Below are 15,539 nucleotides of genomic sequence, written 5' to 3' on the forward strand. Positions count from 1 at the left end.
ACGCAGTTAATAGCCTTGACGGCATCGCCATCCAATTTGTTGGACGCTGGTGGTTTTCAAGGCCGTGATTCCCTCGGGGACTAGGCCAGTGGAAGCCCAGGGCGGGGGGCGGGGGGGGGCGCACTCATGGGCTTGTGAATTTACTCTTGGGACTTGCAAAGCTCCGTGTGCTCTTGACCCGGAGGGGTCTTTGGGCGGCCTCCCTCTTTTTCCTGTTCTCCCCCTCCCCTTCCCACGTCTCTTTCTCCTCCCACTTGCCTCTGAGCTGATTCCAAAAGGAGAACCCGCACAATAGGATGGGTGGACTTCAGGTAGGGAGAGCTGGGAGGGGCTCGGGCATTCAGTCATTCAACAAACATGCATTCTTGCTCTAACTGAAGCCCGGGTAGTCAGTGTGGAGTAGGACACCAGTCACAGCCTCGTTGGGAGACAAATGCACCAATAAAGGTGACAGGATGATGTGCTGGGACAGGTCTGGGCTGTTGGGGTCAGAAGTCTGTACTTAGTGGTCAAGGACTTCATTAATAAAAATCCATAGGACACAGCTGCCACTCTCTTCTGGGCTTTGGTCTCGGAGGCAAACCCTTCTGAGACTGTCCCCTAGGATGGGAATCGCACCCGAGAGTCATAGGCCCGGCCGGTGCCACCCCCTGCGTCCCCAGGCGTGTTCTCCAGTGGAACTTCCCTAGGAAAAGAGCTGAAGGCTCGAGGTCCGAGAGGCTGTGGCGGGCTCGGGACTCCCCGACCTCACGTTTGCCCGCGTCACCCTACCGCCCCCAGCCGGAGGGGCACGCTGCTTGGAGAGGACCCAGCCGGGTCCTGCCCGACGTCCGCCCGTAGGGGCCGCATCCGCCGCGCGCCCGGCACCTCCCACGGCTCGCTTCGCTCCTCCTCTCTCCTGGTCGCCCGTCCTCCGCTGCAGGTTCAATCCCCGCGGAGACCCGGAGCGCGGGGACCCGAAGCGTGGCTGACCGTCTGCGCCCTCGCTCCCCGCGCCCTTGCAACCGAGACCCGGCCGGGGGCACCTGCGAGCCGCGGACACCTCTCCAGGGCGACCGCGTTGGGCTGACTGGGCATGCTCAGGAGCGGGGCTGCCGGGCGCCGCGGGAGCCAAGCGCATGCACTTGCGGGGCAAGGGGCCCACCGTCCAGGGGCGCGGCGCGCAGGCGGCCGCTCTGGCCGACGCCCTGGCCAGCCTGGGCAGGACGCGAGCCAGGATGGCCTCCCTCACGGCATACGGTAACGGCGGGCGGTCGCGGGCTCTCGGGGCGGCTGGGGCGGGCGGGGCCGGGAAGCCGTCCGAGCACCCCGGGGAACTTCGGGGTTCAGCTCCCGGGAGGGTCAGGACGGAAGGGAGGGGGCTGCAGCGCGCGCTGGCCTGGGGGTGGGGTGGGGTGGCGAGGCTCTGCGGGGTTGGAGTTGCCTTGAACCTGGGAAGGGGGTATTCGCAGAAGGAGTTGATGGAGTAAAAACGCCTAAAATTTAGGTGTCTGGGAGCTTTGGGTCTCCAGAAAAATTCCACCCGCTTCAGACCACAGAAGGGAAGGGATAAGGGTGTTAAGTTCGTTTCTAGCGGTGTGAGGCTTGGAGTTAGGAGGTCTGCGTTCAGTCAGCGCTTATTCTGTCCCTGGCTGACCTTGGGCAAGTTATTTAAACTTTTTTGTTTTTGTATTTCTCCATCTGTAAATCAGAGATGAATACATCTCTCTGACAGATGCTATGGGGTTAAAATAATATGCACCAAAATATGTTTTTAATGCAAAAAAAAAAAATCAGCTTGGAAATAAAAGTTCCATGGAAATGGAAGGCATTATTCCCCCCCCCCAATTTTGCTAAAGAAATATATATTTTTATTATTTCTTTAAAGGCATTGCAGAATTCTAAGGAAAGCAAAATCACAGTAGGAAGGTTTCCAAGCTCAGCTAGAAATCCCAGCGCACTGGGGAAGCCAAAAGGCTTTTTATCAACATTACTGCTTGTGTGGAAAAAACAATTCTCTATAGACCTTTGTCAGACATGCTGCCGAGATTGGCTTATAGGAGGCTGAAACTCAAGCAGACCCTCCCACCCCCTCCCCGTCCCAGGGCTTGCAATCAGTTGCTGTGATAACATCTAGTTTTGGCGTTTTTTAAACGTGAAGGTAATGAGAATTGTTGGAGAATGTTTTGTGGGGACCTCTCCAAGCCTGGGGTTGGTGGGAGGGAATTTGCTGCTTTTTGGTGTGGAGGCTTCATCTCCAGGCCAGTGATGTCTCCTGCCATTTTCCCAAGGTTAAAGAGGTTGGTCTTTTTTTGTTTAAAATGATCACTCAGGTGGCTCTGAGGGTTTGCAGTTGATCCTTGTGAGTTGATAAGGAATTGTGAGAAGATTACAAATTGCATAGTCGTGTATTTTTTTTTTTTTTTAAACTTAGTGCATCTTCTGCTGGTCTGTGAATTGTTCTTACTCCTGCTGCACATTTAACACATAACATTGTCATTCTTGGGTTACCATCTGGGGATAGTCCAACATTCTGATGGTGCTTTAGGTATATTCATTGGCAGATATCTATTTTTACACCTTTTTTATCAGAGGGATCCATCGTGTTAGATTTCACATGCTGTCCTGTGGATACTGTCAGTGATAGTAATAATCAGTTCTTTAAATTTCTAGAAACTTTTAAAAGCTTAATTGGGCACCCAGGTAGAGAAAATGAAGTCAGAAGAAGTAAAATTATTTTTGAAAAACAAGTGTATTTCAGTAATTAAAGGGCTGGCAGATCTTTTTTTTTTTTTTTGGCAACTTACAATTACACAGGTTTCTCTTTAGGACCTTAAAGAGAACTAAAACAGACTTAAATAAATATATCAATTAGACTTTGCACTATTTTAAATATATTCTTAACACTCTTCTTCCTTCCTCATCCCTCGAGTGGTGAATACATTTGGCCACAGAGTGCACATTAATTCTTTGGTCCGTAGTGAAGTGACCCAAGACATGACAAGATAAGTTAGTCCATCAGGGTTTCCATCCTAGTGAATGAGTTAAGGAAAAACAAATTTGAGCACATTCAACATATTCCTCACCCGCTGAATGCTGTTGAGATCATTATCTGATGAGAGCTTGGTCAGGCTCTGGAACCTTCTACAAATCATCTCTCTGACAACTGAACTGCTTTAAAAAATGTTCCCTTTCAGTTCTGTTGGATTTGGGTTTAGCTATCATGATGGGGAATGATCTAAGTTTCTTGCCCGGAATTTATAGGGTTCAATTTTTATATTCATTTGACTGATTTAATAAATGCCTTAGTCCTATCTTTAGCACAGGGGCTGCCAAGAGAATGAACAGTTACACTGTAGACCGTGTGTTTTAGGTTCCTGAGAGAGAAATTTGGCTTATGTATGCATTTCATTAGCAGCAGCCTCCAGTAAACCTCATTAGCTTCCCATCTAAATATGCATTTTTGATCCTATATTGGAACTTGTTCTTTCTGTATTTTAGCATGCATTTTTACTTTCAGACAGCCATCTAGACTCATATCTTCTAGAAATGTGAAATGAGATTCAGGTAATTAGTAACTGTAATATGCACTCTAACAAATATATGTTCAGTGAATGATGCAGTTTTATAAAAATTTTGGATTTTTAATGCCTCGACCTTTTGTACTCACCACTGATTTTTCTTTCCTTGTCTTTTAAATGGTTTAGGTTCTTAACCCCTTTTAGCTTATTATATAACCATGTGCATGAGACGAAGGATGGGTGACAAGTCTCCTTTAGAGAGAAATGACTGGGACTTGATTTGTTCTTGGCCATGCAAAAGAAGGCAGAGGGGCTGTGTTCTGGTCTGAACCAGAAAATGATTTGTGGTTGGACCTGTCAGCTTTGGATCTGAAGAGGCTTAATAAGAGGCTTGAGGAGCTTACAGAGCACAGTGGGGACTATTTTAGGGAAAGTGTCTCTGAGGAGATATTTGAACAGACACCTAAATGAAGGAAAGGAATGAACCATTCCATTATGTGTTGAAAGACCATTCCTGGCAAAGGGAACAGAAAGAGCAAAAGCCCTGGGGTAGGAATGAGATTGTCACGTTCAGAGCTAGCTGGAATGTCTGTGTGGCTTGAGCAGAGAGAGCAAGTAGAAGACAAGAAGGAAATGTAGTCAGAGCCAGTATTGTTTTCTTATAACTATTCTCCCCTCATTTTCCTCCTACCTCTTAAGTTGCTTCTTTGTGGAGTCCCTCTGTTTATGTTGGTGTTTGCCTGGGTTCTGTCCATGACTTTATAATCTCACTCTTAACCATTTGGAGGATATTAATTAGACACCTACCAAATGCTGGACAATAACCCTAAATGCAGGGCCAGTCCCTTATTGAGAGGCCTTTAAATTGGGGTGGCAAAGTTTTCTGCATTTTAAAGTAAAAGTGTGGGGCATGCTGGGACATAAACAATTAATAATGGTACTTTATATGAATTGCCTTAGTTAAATCTCACAAAAACCTTTAAGAAATTGGTCCAGTGTTAGCCTGGTTTTCATTTTGAAGAAATTCAGGCGTGGATAGGTTGAGGAGCTTACTTAACCTCACATAATAAATGGGGAGCCCAAATGCAGATTTATAGAGTTTGGCTCTGGAGCCTTGGGCTAAGGGTAGTTAGGAAGAGGAAGAAAATGAGCAAATGTGTATGTGGGTAATTCCGGGCAGAAGGCATGGCTTGAGCGAAGCTTAAAGACCATGGGTGACCAGAAGTTCAGCATTTGTGATTAGAAGAGGGTATGGGAAAGGGTATAGTAAGAGCCAAGCCTAATCATGCATGCAACATGAGCATGAAATGAGGCAGGGAAGGGGTGAGAGCCTAGGACATAATTTCCCCTCCTCTGACTTTGTCTTTATTCAAGTGATTCCCCAGTGGAAATCACCAACTCAGAACTTCTTCTTTCTTGTGTGTGCTATGTTTGTATACCTGGCTGTGGGCTAGCCTTCTCTGAATGTGTGCCTCTCTAGCATCTCAGTTCAGCTCAGTGTATCCAACACAGAATTCCCCTCCCTTACCTGTTTCCCATTGAATAACTCCAGCTCTCCAGCTGCTGAGCTCAAACTCCGTGCCACGCTCTCGCCCGGACCTAGGAGGGCCTGAATGAGTGAGATCTCATTCTCTCTCTCACAGATGGCAGGATCAGCTGGAGGAGACAGACTTCTACACTGAAAATCACAGAGCAGTGCTGGGGGCGACGGGTGGGGACTGGGAGGAGTAAGGCATAGGTCAGGAAGAGTTCCCTGGAGGAGGCCATGCTAAGAGGCTAATTGGGAGAAGGAGGGCATTCCAGGGAGGGAGAGCAGCATGAACAAAGGTAAAGGGGAGAGATGGTAAGGGCCACAAAGGCAGCTGCCAGGAGCACATGTTGGTAGAGCGTGACAACCTGGAGAAGTTGGCCGGGGCCATTGTGCTCTCTCTAGACACCTAGGCCAGAATCCTCGGAGCCCTCTTTGAGTCTTCTCTGGAACATGCTAACCATGATACCTTGGACAAAGGGATTCACCTCCTGTGTCTCAGTTTTCTTATTTGTAAAATGGGGTCATGGCAGTAATAGTACTGTGGGTGCCTAAGTGTGGTGCACAGTGAGTACTCAGGAAACATCAGCTGTGACTGTCAGTGGCTCTTCCAGCCAACATACCCTCAATCACCAAGGCCTGTTGATTCTTTTTCCTTAAAATCTTTCTACTCTATTTTCTCCTCTCTCTGCCCACTGCTCTTACGTTAGTTGAGGCCACCATCTTTGCTCATTCTGACTGCAGTAGCAGCCTCCCAGCTGGTTTCTCTGCCTCTAGTCCTGGTCTCTTCTGGTCCCAGTTGCAAATCTCATCCTGTATTCTCCTGCCTGTAACACTTCAGTGGCTCCCCTCTGCCTGTAAGTCAAAGTTTAACTTCCCTCATTTGGCAAAGGAGGTCCTTAAGGAGTTGACCACCCTTTTCTCTTGTGGTCCCAGCATCCCACTTTTTAGGGACATGGTGGTTCAGCATGACTAACTACATCAGGCTTTCTCAGGTGTCTGGACCTTGGCGCATGCTCTGAAAAACACCCCCCTCCACCTCTACAAGGCTCACTTTACTCCCCTTCCCCCTGACCTGGGATGTCTCAGGGTAGGTCTTCTCCCACCCAACTCTTCATTTTGTACTGTGAATATTCCCCTCTGTGGGCTGTAAAATCCCAAAGACCAAGGACCATATCTTATATCTTTGTATTCCTGGTGCCCTGCACAGTGCCTGACACATAGTAAGTGATCAATCTTTGGCTGTCTGACTGACTGAATGGACTATGTCAGGGGGCAGTACACTGTGTACAGAGTTTTTAAAAACCTCATTTCCCTACTGCAAATAACAAGCAGAATGACTTTTACCCTTCAGAAAAGAGGAACAAGCAAAAGACCAAAAGCATCCACATCATGCGGTACAATCAGATGCATGCTAACTAACTGGAACTCACGCTTTATTTACAAAATAAATCCAGGGAGGTATTTGATGACTTCTCTTGTTTTTGCCTTCCACCACCTGGCATGCTTGTTATTTTGCAATCCAGACACTCATGGTCAACATTGATTGGGATCCTTTTGATTAAGAAGCTGCAGCAAAGCATGTACACATTATTCTTTGACCTTCAGCCTCCACATTTTAAAAGTCTCTTTCTGGGGTAAGATTAAATTAAAATTTTATTTTGATGCTGTGAAGAAGCATTTTAATCTTTTCCTTTAAAACATTATGTTCTTTGGGCGCCCGGGTGGCTCAGTCGTTAAGCGTCTGCCTTCCGCTCAGGTCATGATCCCAGGGTTCTGGGATAGAGTCCGACATCGGGCTCCCTGTTCAGCAGGAAGCCTGCTTCTCCCTCTCCCACTCCCCCTGCTGTGTTCCTGCTTTCGCTATCTCTCTCTCTGTCAAATAAATACATAAATAAAATCTTTAAAAAAATTATGTTCTTTGTAATAGCCATGTAGGGTTTTCTGTTAGAACATAGTCCTAGACAAGCAGTTCACAGCTACTAAGTTTCTAGAACAGACAATTAAACATGTTTTGTGAGTTCTCACTATGGGCACTGTTGTAGGTTCTGGAGGTAAACAAAAAACAAAAACTACTTGTTTTCATGAATCTTACATTGTACTAATACGAAATGGATCTTTACCTTCTGGAAAAAAATGACAATATAATATAGGATATTCAACACTGAATCAAAGAGGTAAAGACGGAAAGAAAAGAAAGGAAAGGCTTTTCTCCAATTAGGCTTCATGAAAGGGCTTTTGTCACTGTGGAGACTGTGAGAGTGGAATCAAAGGGAAGCTGAGATAATGAGTATCAGGCACAGTGTTTAAAATTCAGGAATGGTGATTAAAGTATTTGAAAGCTCACTAGAGGCTTTGGCAGACATTCATTGTGCCTTCTATGCATTAGGCAGAGCCAGGCACTATGGCACAAGATGAATAAAGGATGGCCTTGCCCTCCAGGACTTTGGGTCTAGCTCAGGTCCCATGGGGGATGCAGAGGCTGCTATTACTAGTATGGTTACAAGTAGTGCCTGCCCAGTTTGTCTCCTAGTACTGTTGCAAACATCCCATGAAAGAGCAAATGCAAACATTTTATGAAACCTAGAAAGCCCTATAATAATTTAGTATACAGCACTATGATGTGTTGTTTTTATTGTAGTAATAAAGAGATCTGGTATAGAATCTGGTATAGGATTATAGGAAATGCTCTGTTGAGTGGAAACACACTTTCTGCACTTTGATTGATTCATGAGCACCTTATTGAGACCTCCCGAGACATCCATTCCTACCTGGGACCAGCCTGTGTCTACTGTATGTGTATCTATTTTCTTTTGTTATAAGAGCATTCTACTAATGAGCATTCTATTAATACCCAAAATAATTTGAGACTAAAAAAAGTGTGTTAATTTTGTCACAACATTCCTGTTAAGAGAAATACATAGATGATGTCCACCTTGTTCCCTGTAGACCCTCACTGCTTAACACATCAGAGGAATAGATATATGCATATGTACATAAACAGATGTCATTATATATATAACATAAAAATTATATATAAAAATATATAAATATATATAAAAGTATATATTCTACTAGTAGGTTCTCTAGAACCTTTTATAAACAATTTAAAGTGATTTTTTAAAAAATCAAATGCAGTAGGCAGCTCACGCTACACAATGAATAGGTATTTTGTAAATTAAATATTTCCAGTGCACTAGTGTGGATAGTTATGAAAGGAATTGTATGATGTTTGTTTTTGTAGAGTCAGTACTTATGCATCCTTTGTCTTTTTGGTGAATTCTTGTTTCGTCTGTTCGTGTGTATAAGCAGATTTAGGATATGCTCTTAAGGGTTTAGTGAAAACATTTTCTTTCCTTTTTAAAAAATCCCCTTCCTTTTGTTGTTGGTGAGATGTTTCTGCAGGCACTGTGGATTCCAAGGGAGGGCTTTGCCTCAGTCTGGAGTCCCTCTACCAGCAACATTGGCACCAGCTGAAAGTCTATTCAAACGCAGTTGTCAATGCTATCTCAATAAAACTTGAAAGAAGAAAAAGAAAAGAAATGCCAAATTAAAGGCCCACCCCAGACCTACTAAATCAAGATCTTTATTTTTTTAAGATCTTCATTTTAATACGAGGCCCAGGTGATGTGTAATCTTAAAAATTTCCTTACTTTTACTAAATTTTTGCTTGCTCAACCAGTTATTGTGTGTTGAAATCTCTCCCTGTGATGGTGGATTTGTCAGTTTCTCCCTGCAGTTCTGTTAATTTTTGCTTCATGTATTTTGAGGTTATTTTATTTTGGGCACACAGATGTAGTATTTTTTATATCTTCCTGAAGCATTGAGCCTTGAACCTCTTATCATTATTTATTGACCCTTTGTATCCTTAACAATGCTTTTTGCCTTAAAGCCTTTTTTATCTAAAAATAACATAGCTACTCTGGCTTTATTTTGGTTAGTATTTGCTTGCTATTTTTTTAATATCTTTTACTTTTAACATTTTTGTGTCCTTATGATTTAGGCATTTCTTTTATAAATAGCATTTGATTTTTTTTTAAGAAACCTTTCTCACAATCTCTGAAATAGCAAATTTGGACCATTTACATGTATTGTGATTACTAGTATATTTGAACTGAATTATACCATTTTACTTTGTATTTTCTTTGTCTTGTTTTTTATTCCTGTGCTTTATTCCAATTTATTTCCTTTTTCTAAGTTAACCTTTTTAAAAAAATTTTTATTGTTAAATCCCCTCTCTCATTCTTCCCTACCATCTATCTGTCTCTCCCTCTAACACAATAAACTGGTTTGGAAATACTACAGTCTGTTTCTGTTGTTTTAAACAGTTATTCTTCTACTTTCATTTAAATCATGCCTAACAAATCCTATACTTTTTCATTACACTTTGTTTGACTAACTCCAAATTTAATATGTTGACCTCTCCCCTGAGTAGTCCTTTGACTTTGAGTGCCCAACTCCTGGCTCATGTACTATTATTATTTAGTATTTTAGTTCTGTTCTTTGTTTTTAAATCTCCCAAATTAAGCATTATAATGATCATTTTTACATTGAAAATTTTTGTTTAGGTTTGTGTACATATTTCCTAGAATTCTCCAGTCAGTGGAAAGACATAAATAGGTGCAGGACTTTCTTTCTCCCCTACCCACCCCCTGTGGTTAAGATGAAAGTAAGATAGAGTTGAGTGTTGAAATGGGTGAGGTTTTCTTTTGTTATAAGAGCATTCTATTAATGAGCATTCTATTAATACCCAAAATAATTTGAGGCCAAAAAAAGTGTGTTAATTTTGTCACAACATTCCTGTTAAGAGAACTACATAGATGATGTCCACCTTGTTCCCTGTAGACCCTCACTGCTTAACACATCAGATAAATGACTGTCAGAGATTTAGCACCATATACCAGAGGAATCCACCTAACCCAGCTTGTGATATTAATCCTCCTTCTGTCTAACCCTGTTCTCAAATATTTGTCTAATGTAGGACAAACCTGGGTTTTAATTCTAGCTTCATGACTTCTCAGAAGTATGAGTCTGTGCACATTCCCTAATTTTGTGAGCTTCTAGTTCCTCATCTGTGTAGTGGGATAATCATACCTGCCTTAAAAGAGTTGTTTTGAAGCTTAAATGAAATATGAATGTAAATGAAATAATCAGTGTTTGGTGTGGTGCCTAATAAAAGCAAGCACTCAGTAACTAGTATTGTCTGATCCCACCACCATCTCCTTTTCTCTCTCTCTCTCTCTTTTTTTAAGATTTTATTTATTTATTTGTCAGAGAGAGAGAGCGAGCGAGAGAGCATAAGCAGGGAGAGCAAAAGGCAGAGGGAAGGGCAGGCTCCCCGCCGAGCTGGGAGCCTGAAACAAAATGGGACTCGATCCCAGGACCCAGGATCCTGACCTGAGCTGAAGGCAGAAACTTAACCGACTGAGCCACCCAGGTGTCCCACCATCGCCTTTTCTTAGATGTTTTTTTCAGAATTTTCATTCCTGGTTTGCCCTGTCATGGTTTCTGTCCCTCTTTATTTCTTAAAAAAAAAAATTACTGTGAGTTATAGCATATATAAAGTTGAGGGGGAGAGAGAAATTTATGGTTTAACAAATACTTAGAAAATGAGTACTGTGTGACCACTACTTAAGTCAAAAAACAGAACATTTCCAGTACTGCAGACCCCACCCCTGTACCGGCACCTCCTCCCAAATCAAAGTTGCTTCTTGTCCACCAAAAAGAACCACCATGCTGACTTTTGTGCTAATTATTTTTTACTTTTCTTTACAATATTCCCATCAATGTGTGCATCCCTAAACAATATAGTTTAGTTTTGTTGTTGAAATTTTCATCAGTATGATCATGTGTTGTTTTGGGGTTGGTTCTTTCATTCAACAGTGTTTGTGAGATCTATCCATAATATTTTGTGTAGCTTTACTTCATTTATTTCCTTTGCTGTATGGCATTCTATTTTATGGATATCCTTGTTCTTTTGAAATATAAAATAAATCATAGCTCTCACTAATGAACACTTTCTAGGTACTGCCTTATATGGTAAGTGCCTTTGTTATTCTCATCATACATATGAGGAAACAGAGCTACACAGAGATGAAATAATGTGCCCAAGGGTTGGAACCAGGTGTCTCATTTAGATATTGACTCCAGAACCCACGAAGTTTATTAATGTCATTCAGAGTCTCGAATTTTCCCACTAGCTACCTGATTTTTTTTCTTTAAGTGCAATTGGTCCCTAAAGGATTAAATGGATATTTAGGCCCTCCCCTCAAAAGCTAGCATTCTTATTTTAATTCCTATGCAGGGGAAGCACCTTCTTTTACATAGAATGCCATAACTTGTGCCCTAACTGCCACAGGTCTTTATACATTTGCCCTTTGAGTCTTTTCAGAATATTGCCACCAAAATTATGCCCTAGTTTTACCATTCAGGTTTTATTCAAATTTAAGTAGCTTTACCATTAAGTTTTATTTATGGCCTCTTCCCAAGCTTTCATTCCTTATTCAAGCATCCTGCTTCTTTGTTGATTGCTGATTTCTAAGTATGCTTTTCTCCTTCATTTCTTTTCCCTGCTCCCCATGCGTAGGCCCTTCTGGGCTTGTGCATTTCTCTCTCTCTCTATTTATTTATATATCACCTTTGATGCCATTGACCTTACCCCTTGCAGTTCTTGTGCCTTCCAAAAATCTTTTAAGGACAGATCATTAGCAAAGGGTTTACAAAGAATTAGGAACAACAACTTTAGAGCAGTTAGATATGTTTTAGGTCCGGATTTTGTTGATTCAGTTGATTCCACAAATGTGTTCTGAACTACTTGCTAACTATGCATTTGTGTAGCCTCTTTATTTTTATTAACCATATCATATCAACCCCCTACCTAGAAGAAGTAGGATAAGCATTATTGTCACCATTTTCAGATAGAAACAGCCAATAGCTTGACTAAGTTATAAGAGTTTATGCAGCAAACTAGGCCTAAAGCACAGACCTGTGGATTCCCAGCCCAGTGTTCTTCCTTGATCCCAGCCCCCTCTAATGAAGTTACACTAACAGAAAAGGGAAATGGCCACTTGTCTGTTTTTTTTTTTTTTTTGATTTCATGCATCCTTTTTTCTTTCAACCAATGAACCTGTACTGAAGATACATCTGATGGCACACATGGCACTAAATTCTGGAAATTACAAATTGAATAGCACATGGGTATGTCCTTGGCAAGCCCACGGTTTAGATCTGTGTAAACCAGTGCAGTCTCTCCTGCTCAGTGCTGGTGGGGGCGTGTCTGACCCTCTGAAAGCACCCTAGAGAGTGCGGATGGCTTGGGAATGTTTCCTAGAAGAGGAGTTGGCCACATGCACTTGCTGAAATTATGTTTCCCACATTCAAAATAGTTTAAAATATTTTCTAGCATTTTACCTTCCTGTTTGTGGACCTACCATGGCCTTGACGTGGCTTCTGAAGGCCACCACCATTTCTCTGCCCTCTGGCTCACCATCTGCTTTTGTTAATATTTCCCAACTGCTTCAAACCACAGGCATATAGGGATGACCCTGCAGATGCCTCTCACTTGCTTCCTTCTGTCCACATACCCGCCGTTCTTTCCTCCTAAGAGCATTCACGTACCATACCATCTTCTCTACCAGTCCGCATCATGGTCTCATTAAAATCTGACTCTCAGAATGTTTCCATAAACCCTTCTCTGAGTGCAATTGACTTATTCTTAATTATTTCTTTCCCTCAGACCTATAATTTTCACCATTTATAGATCTGAGTTTCAAAGTTTTCTTGATATTACATAATACTCAAATAGTTCCTTTAGGTCAGTTTGGTAACCATCATCATAATGACTCTTTGTCTCTAATCTGTAGAGTTTTATATTAGAAAATATGTATTTACTCTGATGCTTTAAAATCACGTATTCATGCCCTGCTGTTTCCTAAACAGTTTGGAGTGGTTCTGATCTCAGTGTGGGCTCTGTTCTGCTGCATGCTGTGGTGTGGCCCTGGTGCCCAGAGCCTTCTCAGCCTTCCCGTCAGAGACTGGGCTTGGGTGGGTAGGGATGATGCCTGCCCTGTCCTACCTCATGCGTGTTGCGATGTGGATGAAAATCCTAAGACGCTATGTCAGTGGAGTATTTGGGTTTCTTTTGCCCCTAGTGCCTAGAACATTTTCTGTTCACAATTGTGAGGAATTCCGAGCGGCATGTTGTGCTTTTAGCCCCAAAGGGAACTGCATCCACTTCTGTCATCCCCACGGGCACTTCTCCCCTGGCTTGGCCACCCTCAGTTCCAGTCAGGATTATTGCAGCGGCCCCAGCAAGGAGTCTCTCTGCCTCTCATCTTGCTGCTTCCAGTCTGTTCTCCACCTGGCCTCAAAGTGATCTTTCCAAAGTGAAAATGGGATCCGGCTCTCTAGGCAAGAGCCAAACTTGTTAATGTGGTTTATGAGACCTTGTCATAATCTAGCTGCTGTTAACCTCTCCTCTTCCTGAGCTCAGCCGCCGACACAGGAGGCTGCCTGTGGCCTCTGAGCCTCCACCCACGATGAAGCTTCTCTATCTGGATCTTTCCCTCAGTTCCTCACCCTTTGGCCTAGTCAGGTGTTACTCACGTTTAGATTTTATTTTATTTTTTTTAAAGATTTTATTTATTTATTTGCCAGAGATAGAGTGAGAGCGAGAGCGAGAGAGTGCACAAGCAGGGGAAGTGGCAGGCAGAGGGAGAAGCAGGCTCCCCGCTGAGCAAGGACTGATCCCAGGACCCTGGGATCATGACCTGAGCCGAAGGCAGCCCAGCTGAGCTTAACTGACTGAGCCACCCAGGCATCCCTAGGTTTTAGTTTAGATGTCACTTCCTCTCTGAAGTCTTACGTGCTACCCTCTCTAGATCAAGTGTTCTCTCACCTGTCCCTGCACGTCTGCCAACATCCTTTATCACCCCCAGTATAATAACAGTGGCACCCAACTGAAATTGCCTGTGTGGACAGTCTGGGTTGTTTGCTGAATGTTCCCAGGTGCTTGGCACTGAGCACTAGCTAAGCATCAATGAATGAACCAGTGAAGGAGCAGGAGACTGCCCGGAACAGCGGCCTGGTTGATCTACCAGCAGTCATATATTTAACTGTGTTCATGGTGTTATTATATCAGGATATAATCAACCTTCTCTTTTATTTTCTTAACAGACAGAGATGTGAGCAGTGGGAGTTATAACCTTTCCTCTGCCACGACAGGCAGCTACTACAGTTGTGTCAGCCAGATCACCATAGGTGAGCAATGTTGACATTTTGTTTTATAAAAATTATTATTGCTTAGAAACACCTGGGGTGGGGGTGCTGAGGAAGAAGTGAGTAGAAAATGTAATATCAGGAGCCTCTATTTTCAGAATCAGAGCAAATGCTCGTGGACTCATCTTACTGGAGCACCCTCTTGTGGATTCTTACTGCTTTTGCATAGACATTGTTTGAGGAAATGTGGTCCAGAGAGCTAAAAAAAAAACCCCCAAAACCAAAAAACTCCACGTTTTCCCAACATTTCATCATTTGTTTTAACTTTTTAATTTGTATATCACCTGTATTATTATGTATACTTAATCTTAAAATTGACTTCCTTTCTAAGACTTATATTCATCTATTGCTGCTCTTGGCCATTATCATACATTATTTTGCTTAATCAGGATTATATGAAGAGGGTACTATTACTTCTCCGTCTCACAGATGAGGAAATCTGATCTTTTCCACCTAGCCAATAATCAATGTGTCTATGATTTCAATCCAGGTTTGCTTGACACTAAAGTTCATGCTCTTAATGGTTTCTCAGACCTCAGTAATGTGGACACCTATAAAAAGAAACAATAGTTATGAACCCCTAAAATTGATTTAAATTATTTTTTTAAAGATTTTATTTATTTATTTGACAGAGACACAGAGAGAGAGGGAACACAAGCAGGGGGAGTGGGAGAGGGAGAAGCAGGCTTCCCGTGGAGCAGGGAGCCCAATGCGGGGCTGGATCCCAGGATCCGGGGACCACAACTCAAGCCGAAGGCAGATCTTAACGACTGAGCCACCCAGTCGCCCCTGATTTAAATTATTTTTAATATAATGATACTTAAGTGTGTTTAAACATAAAACTAAGGTTAGGCTCCTTAGAGCCATACAAATAGCCATACAAATCAACTTGAATTTACGGATAAAACTTAAAACACTGTCAAGCAAAAAATTACAAATCTATCACATTAATTTAATATGATAGACATTGTTATCTTGCTGAAATACATTAGTTCTTGTCATGCGATATGGTGCTGACTGCCGCAGTGTGGGATCTTTGAGTTCAGTACAGCTTTACGGCTAGGTATTCATGATAACTCTGCTCTGCCACCGGTTTTCTCTGTTCAACCCACTGTGAAACCTCTGCTAAGGCTGGTGGGGTTATTGGATCTTCCTTTGGTATGAATGCACCTTGACATGTCCGTCTCTCTCCTTTTCTCATTGAGTCTACCAATTGGTGCCAACTTGATGGAAAT

General features: G+C 42.7%; 1 protein-coding gene across 1 annotated transcript in view; it reads left to right on the forward strand.

Moving 5' to 3' along the window:
• The first annotated feature begins 1,103 nt into the window (after nt 1-1,103).
• ANO4 (anoctamin 4) overlaps nt 1,104-15,539 on the forward strand; it is a 443,661-nt gene continuing 429,225 nt past the window's right edge. Inside the window, exons 1-2 of the mRNA XM_088025667.1 lie at nt 1,104-1,239; nt 14,203-14,286. Coding sequence (XP_087881793.1) covers nt 1,119-1,239; nt 14,203-14,286 — 205 coding nt within the window. The 5' untranslated portion in view covers nt 1,104-1,118. The remainder of the gene's footprint in view (nt 1,240-14,202; nt 14,287-15,539) is intronic.

The sequence above is a fragment of the Eumetopias jubatus genome, unplaced genomic scaffold, assembly GCF_037043125.1.
Source record: "Eumetopias jubatus isolate StellerSeaLion01/CBP00866 unplaced genomic scaffold, mEumJub1_p1.0 scaffold_8, whole genome shotgun sequence".
Classification (NCBI taxonomy): domain Eukaryota; kingdom Metazoa; phylum Chordata; class Mammalia; order Carnivora; family Otariidae; genus Eumetopias; species Eumetopias jubatus.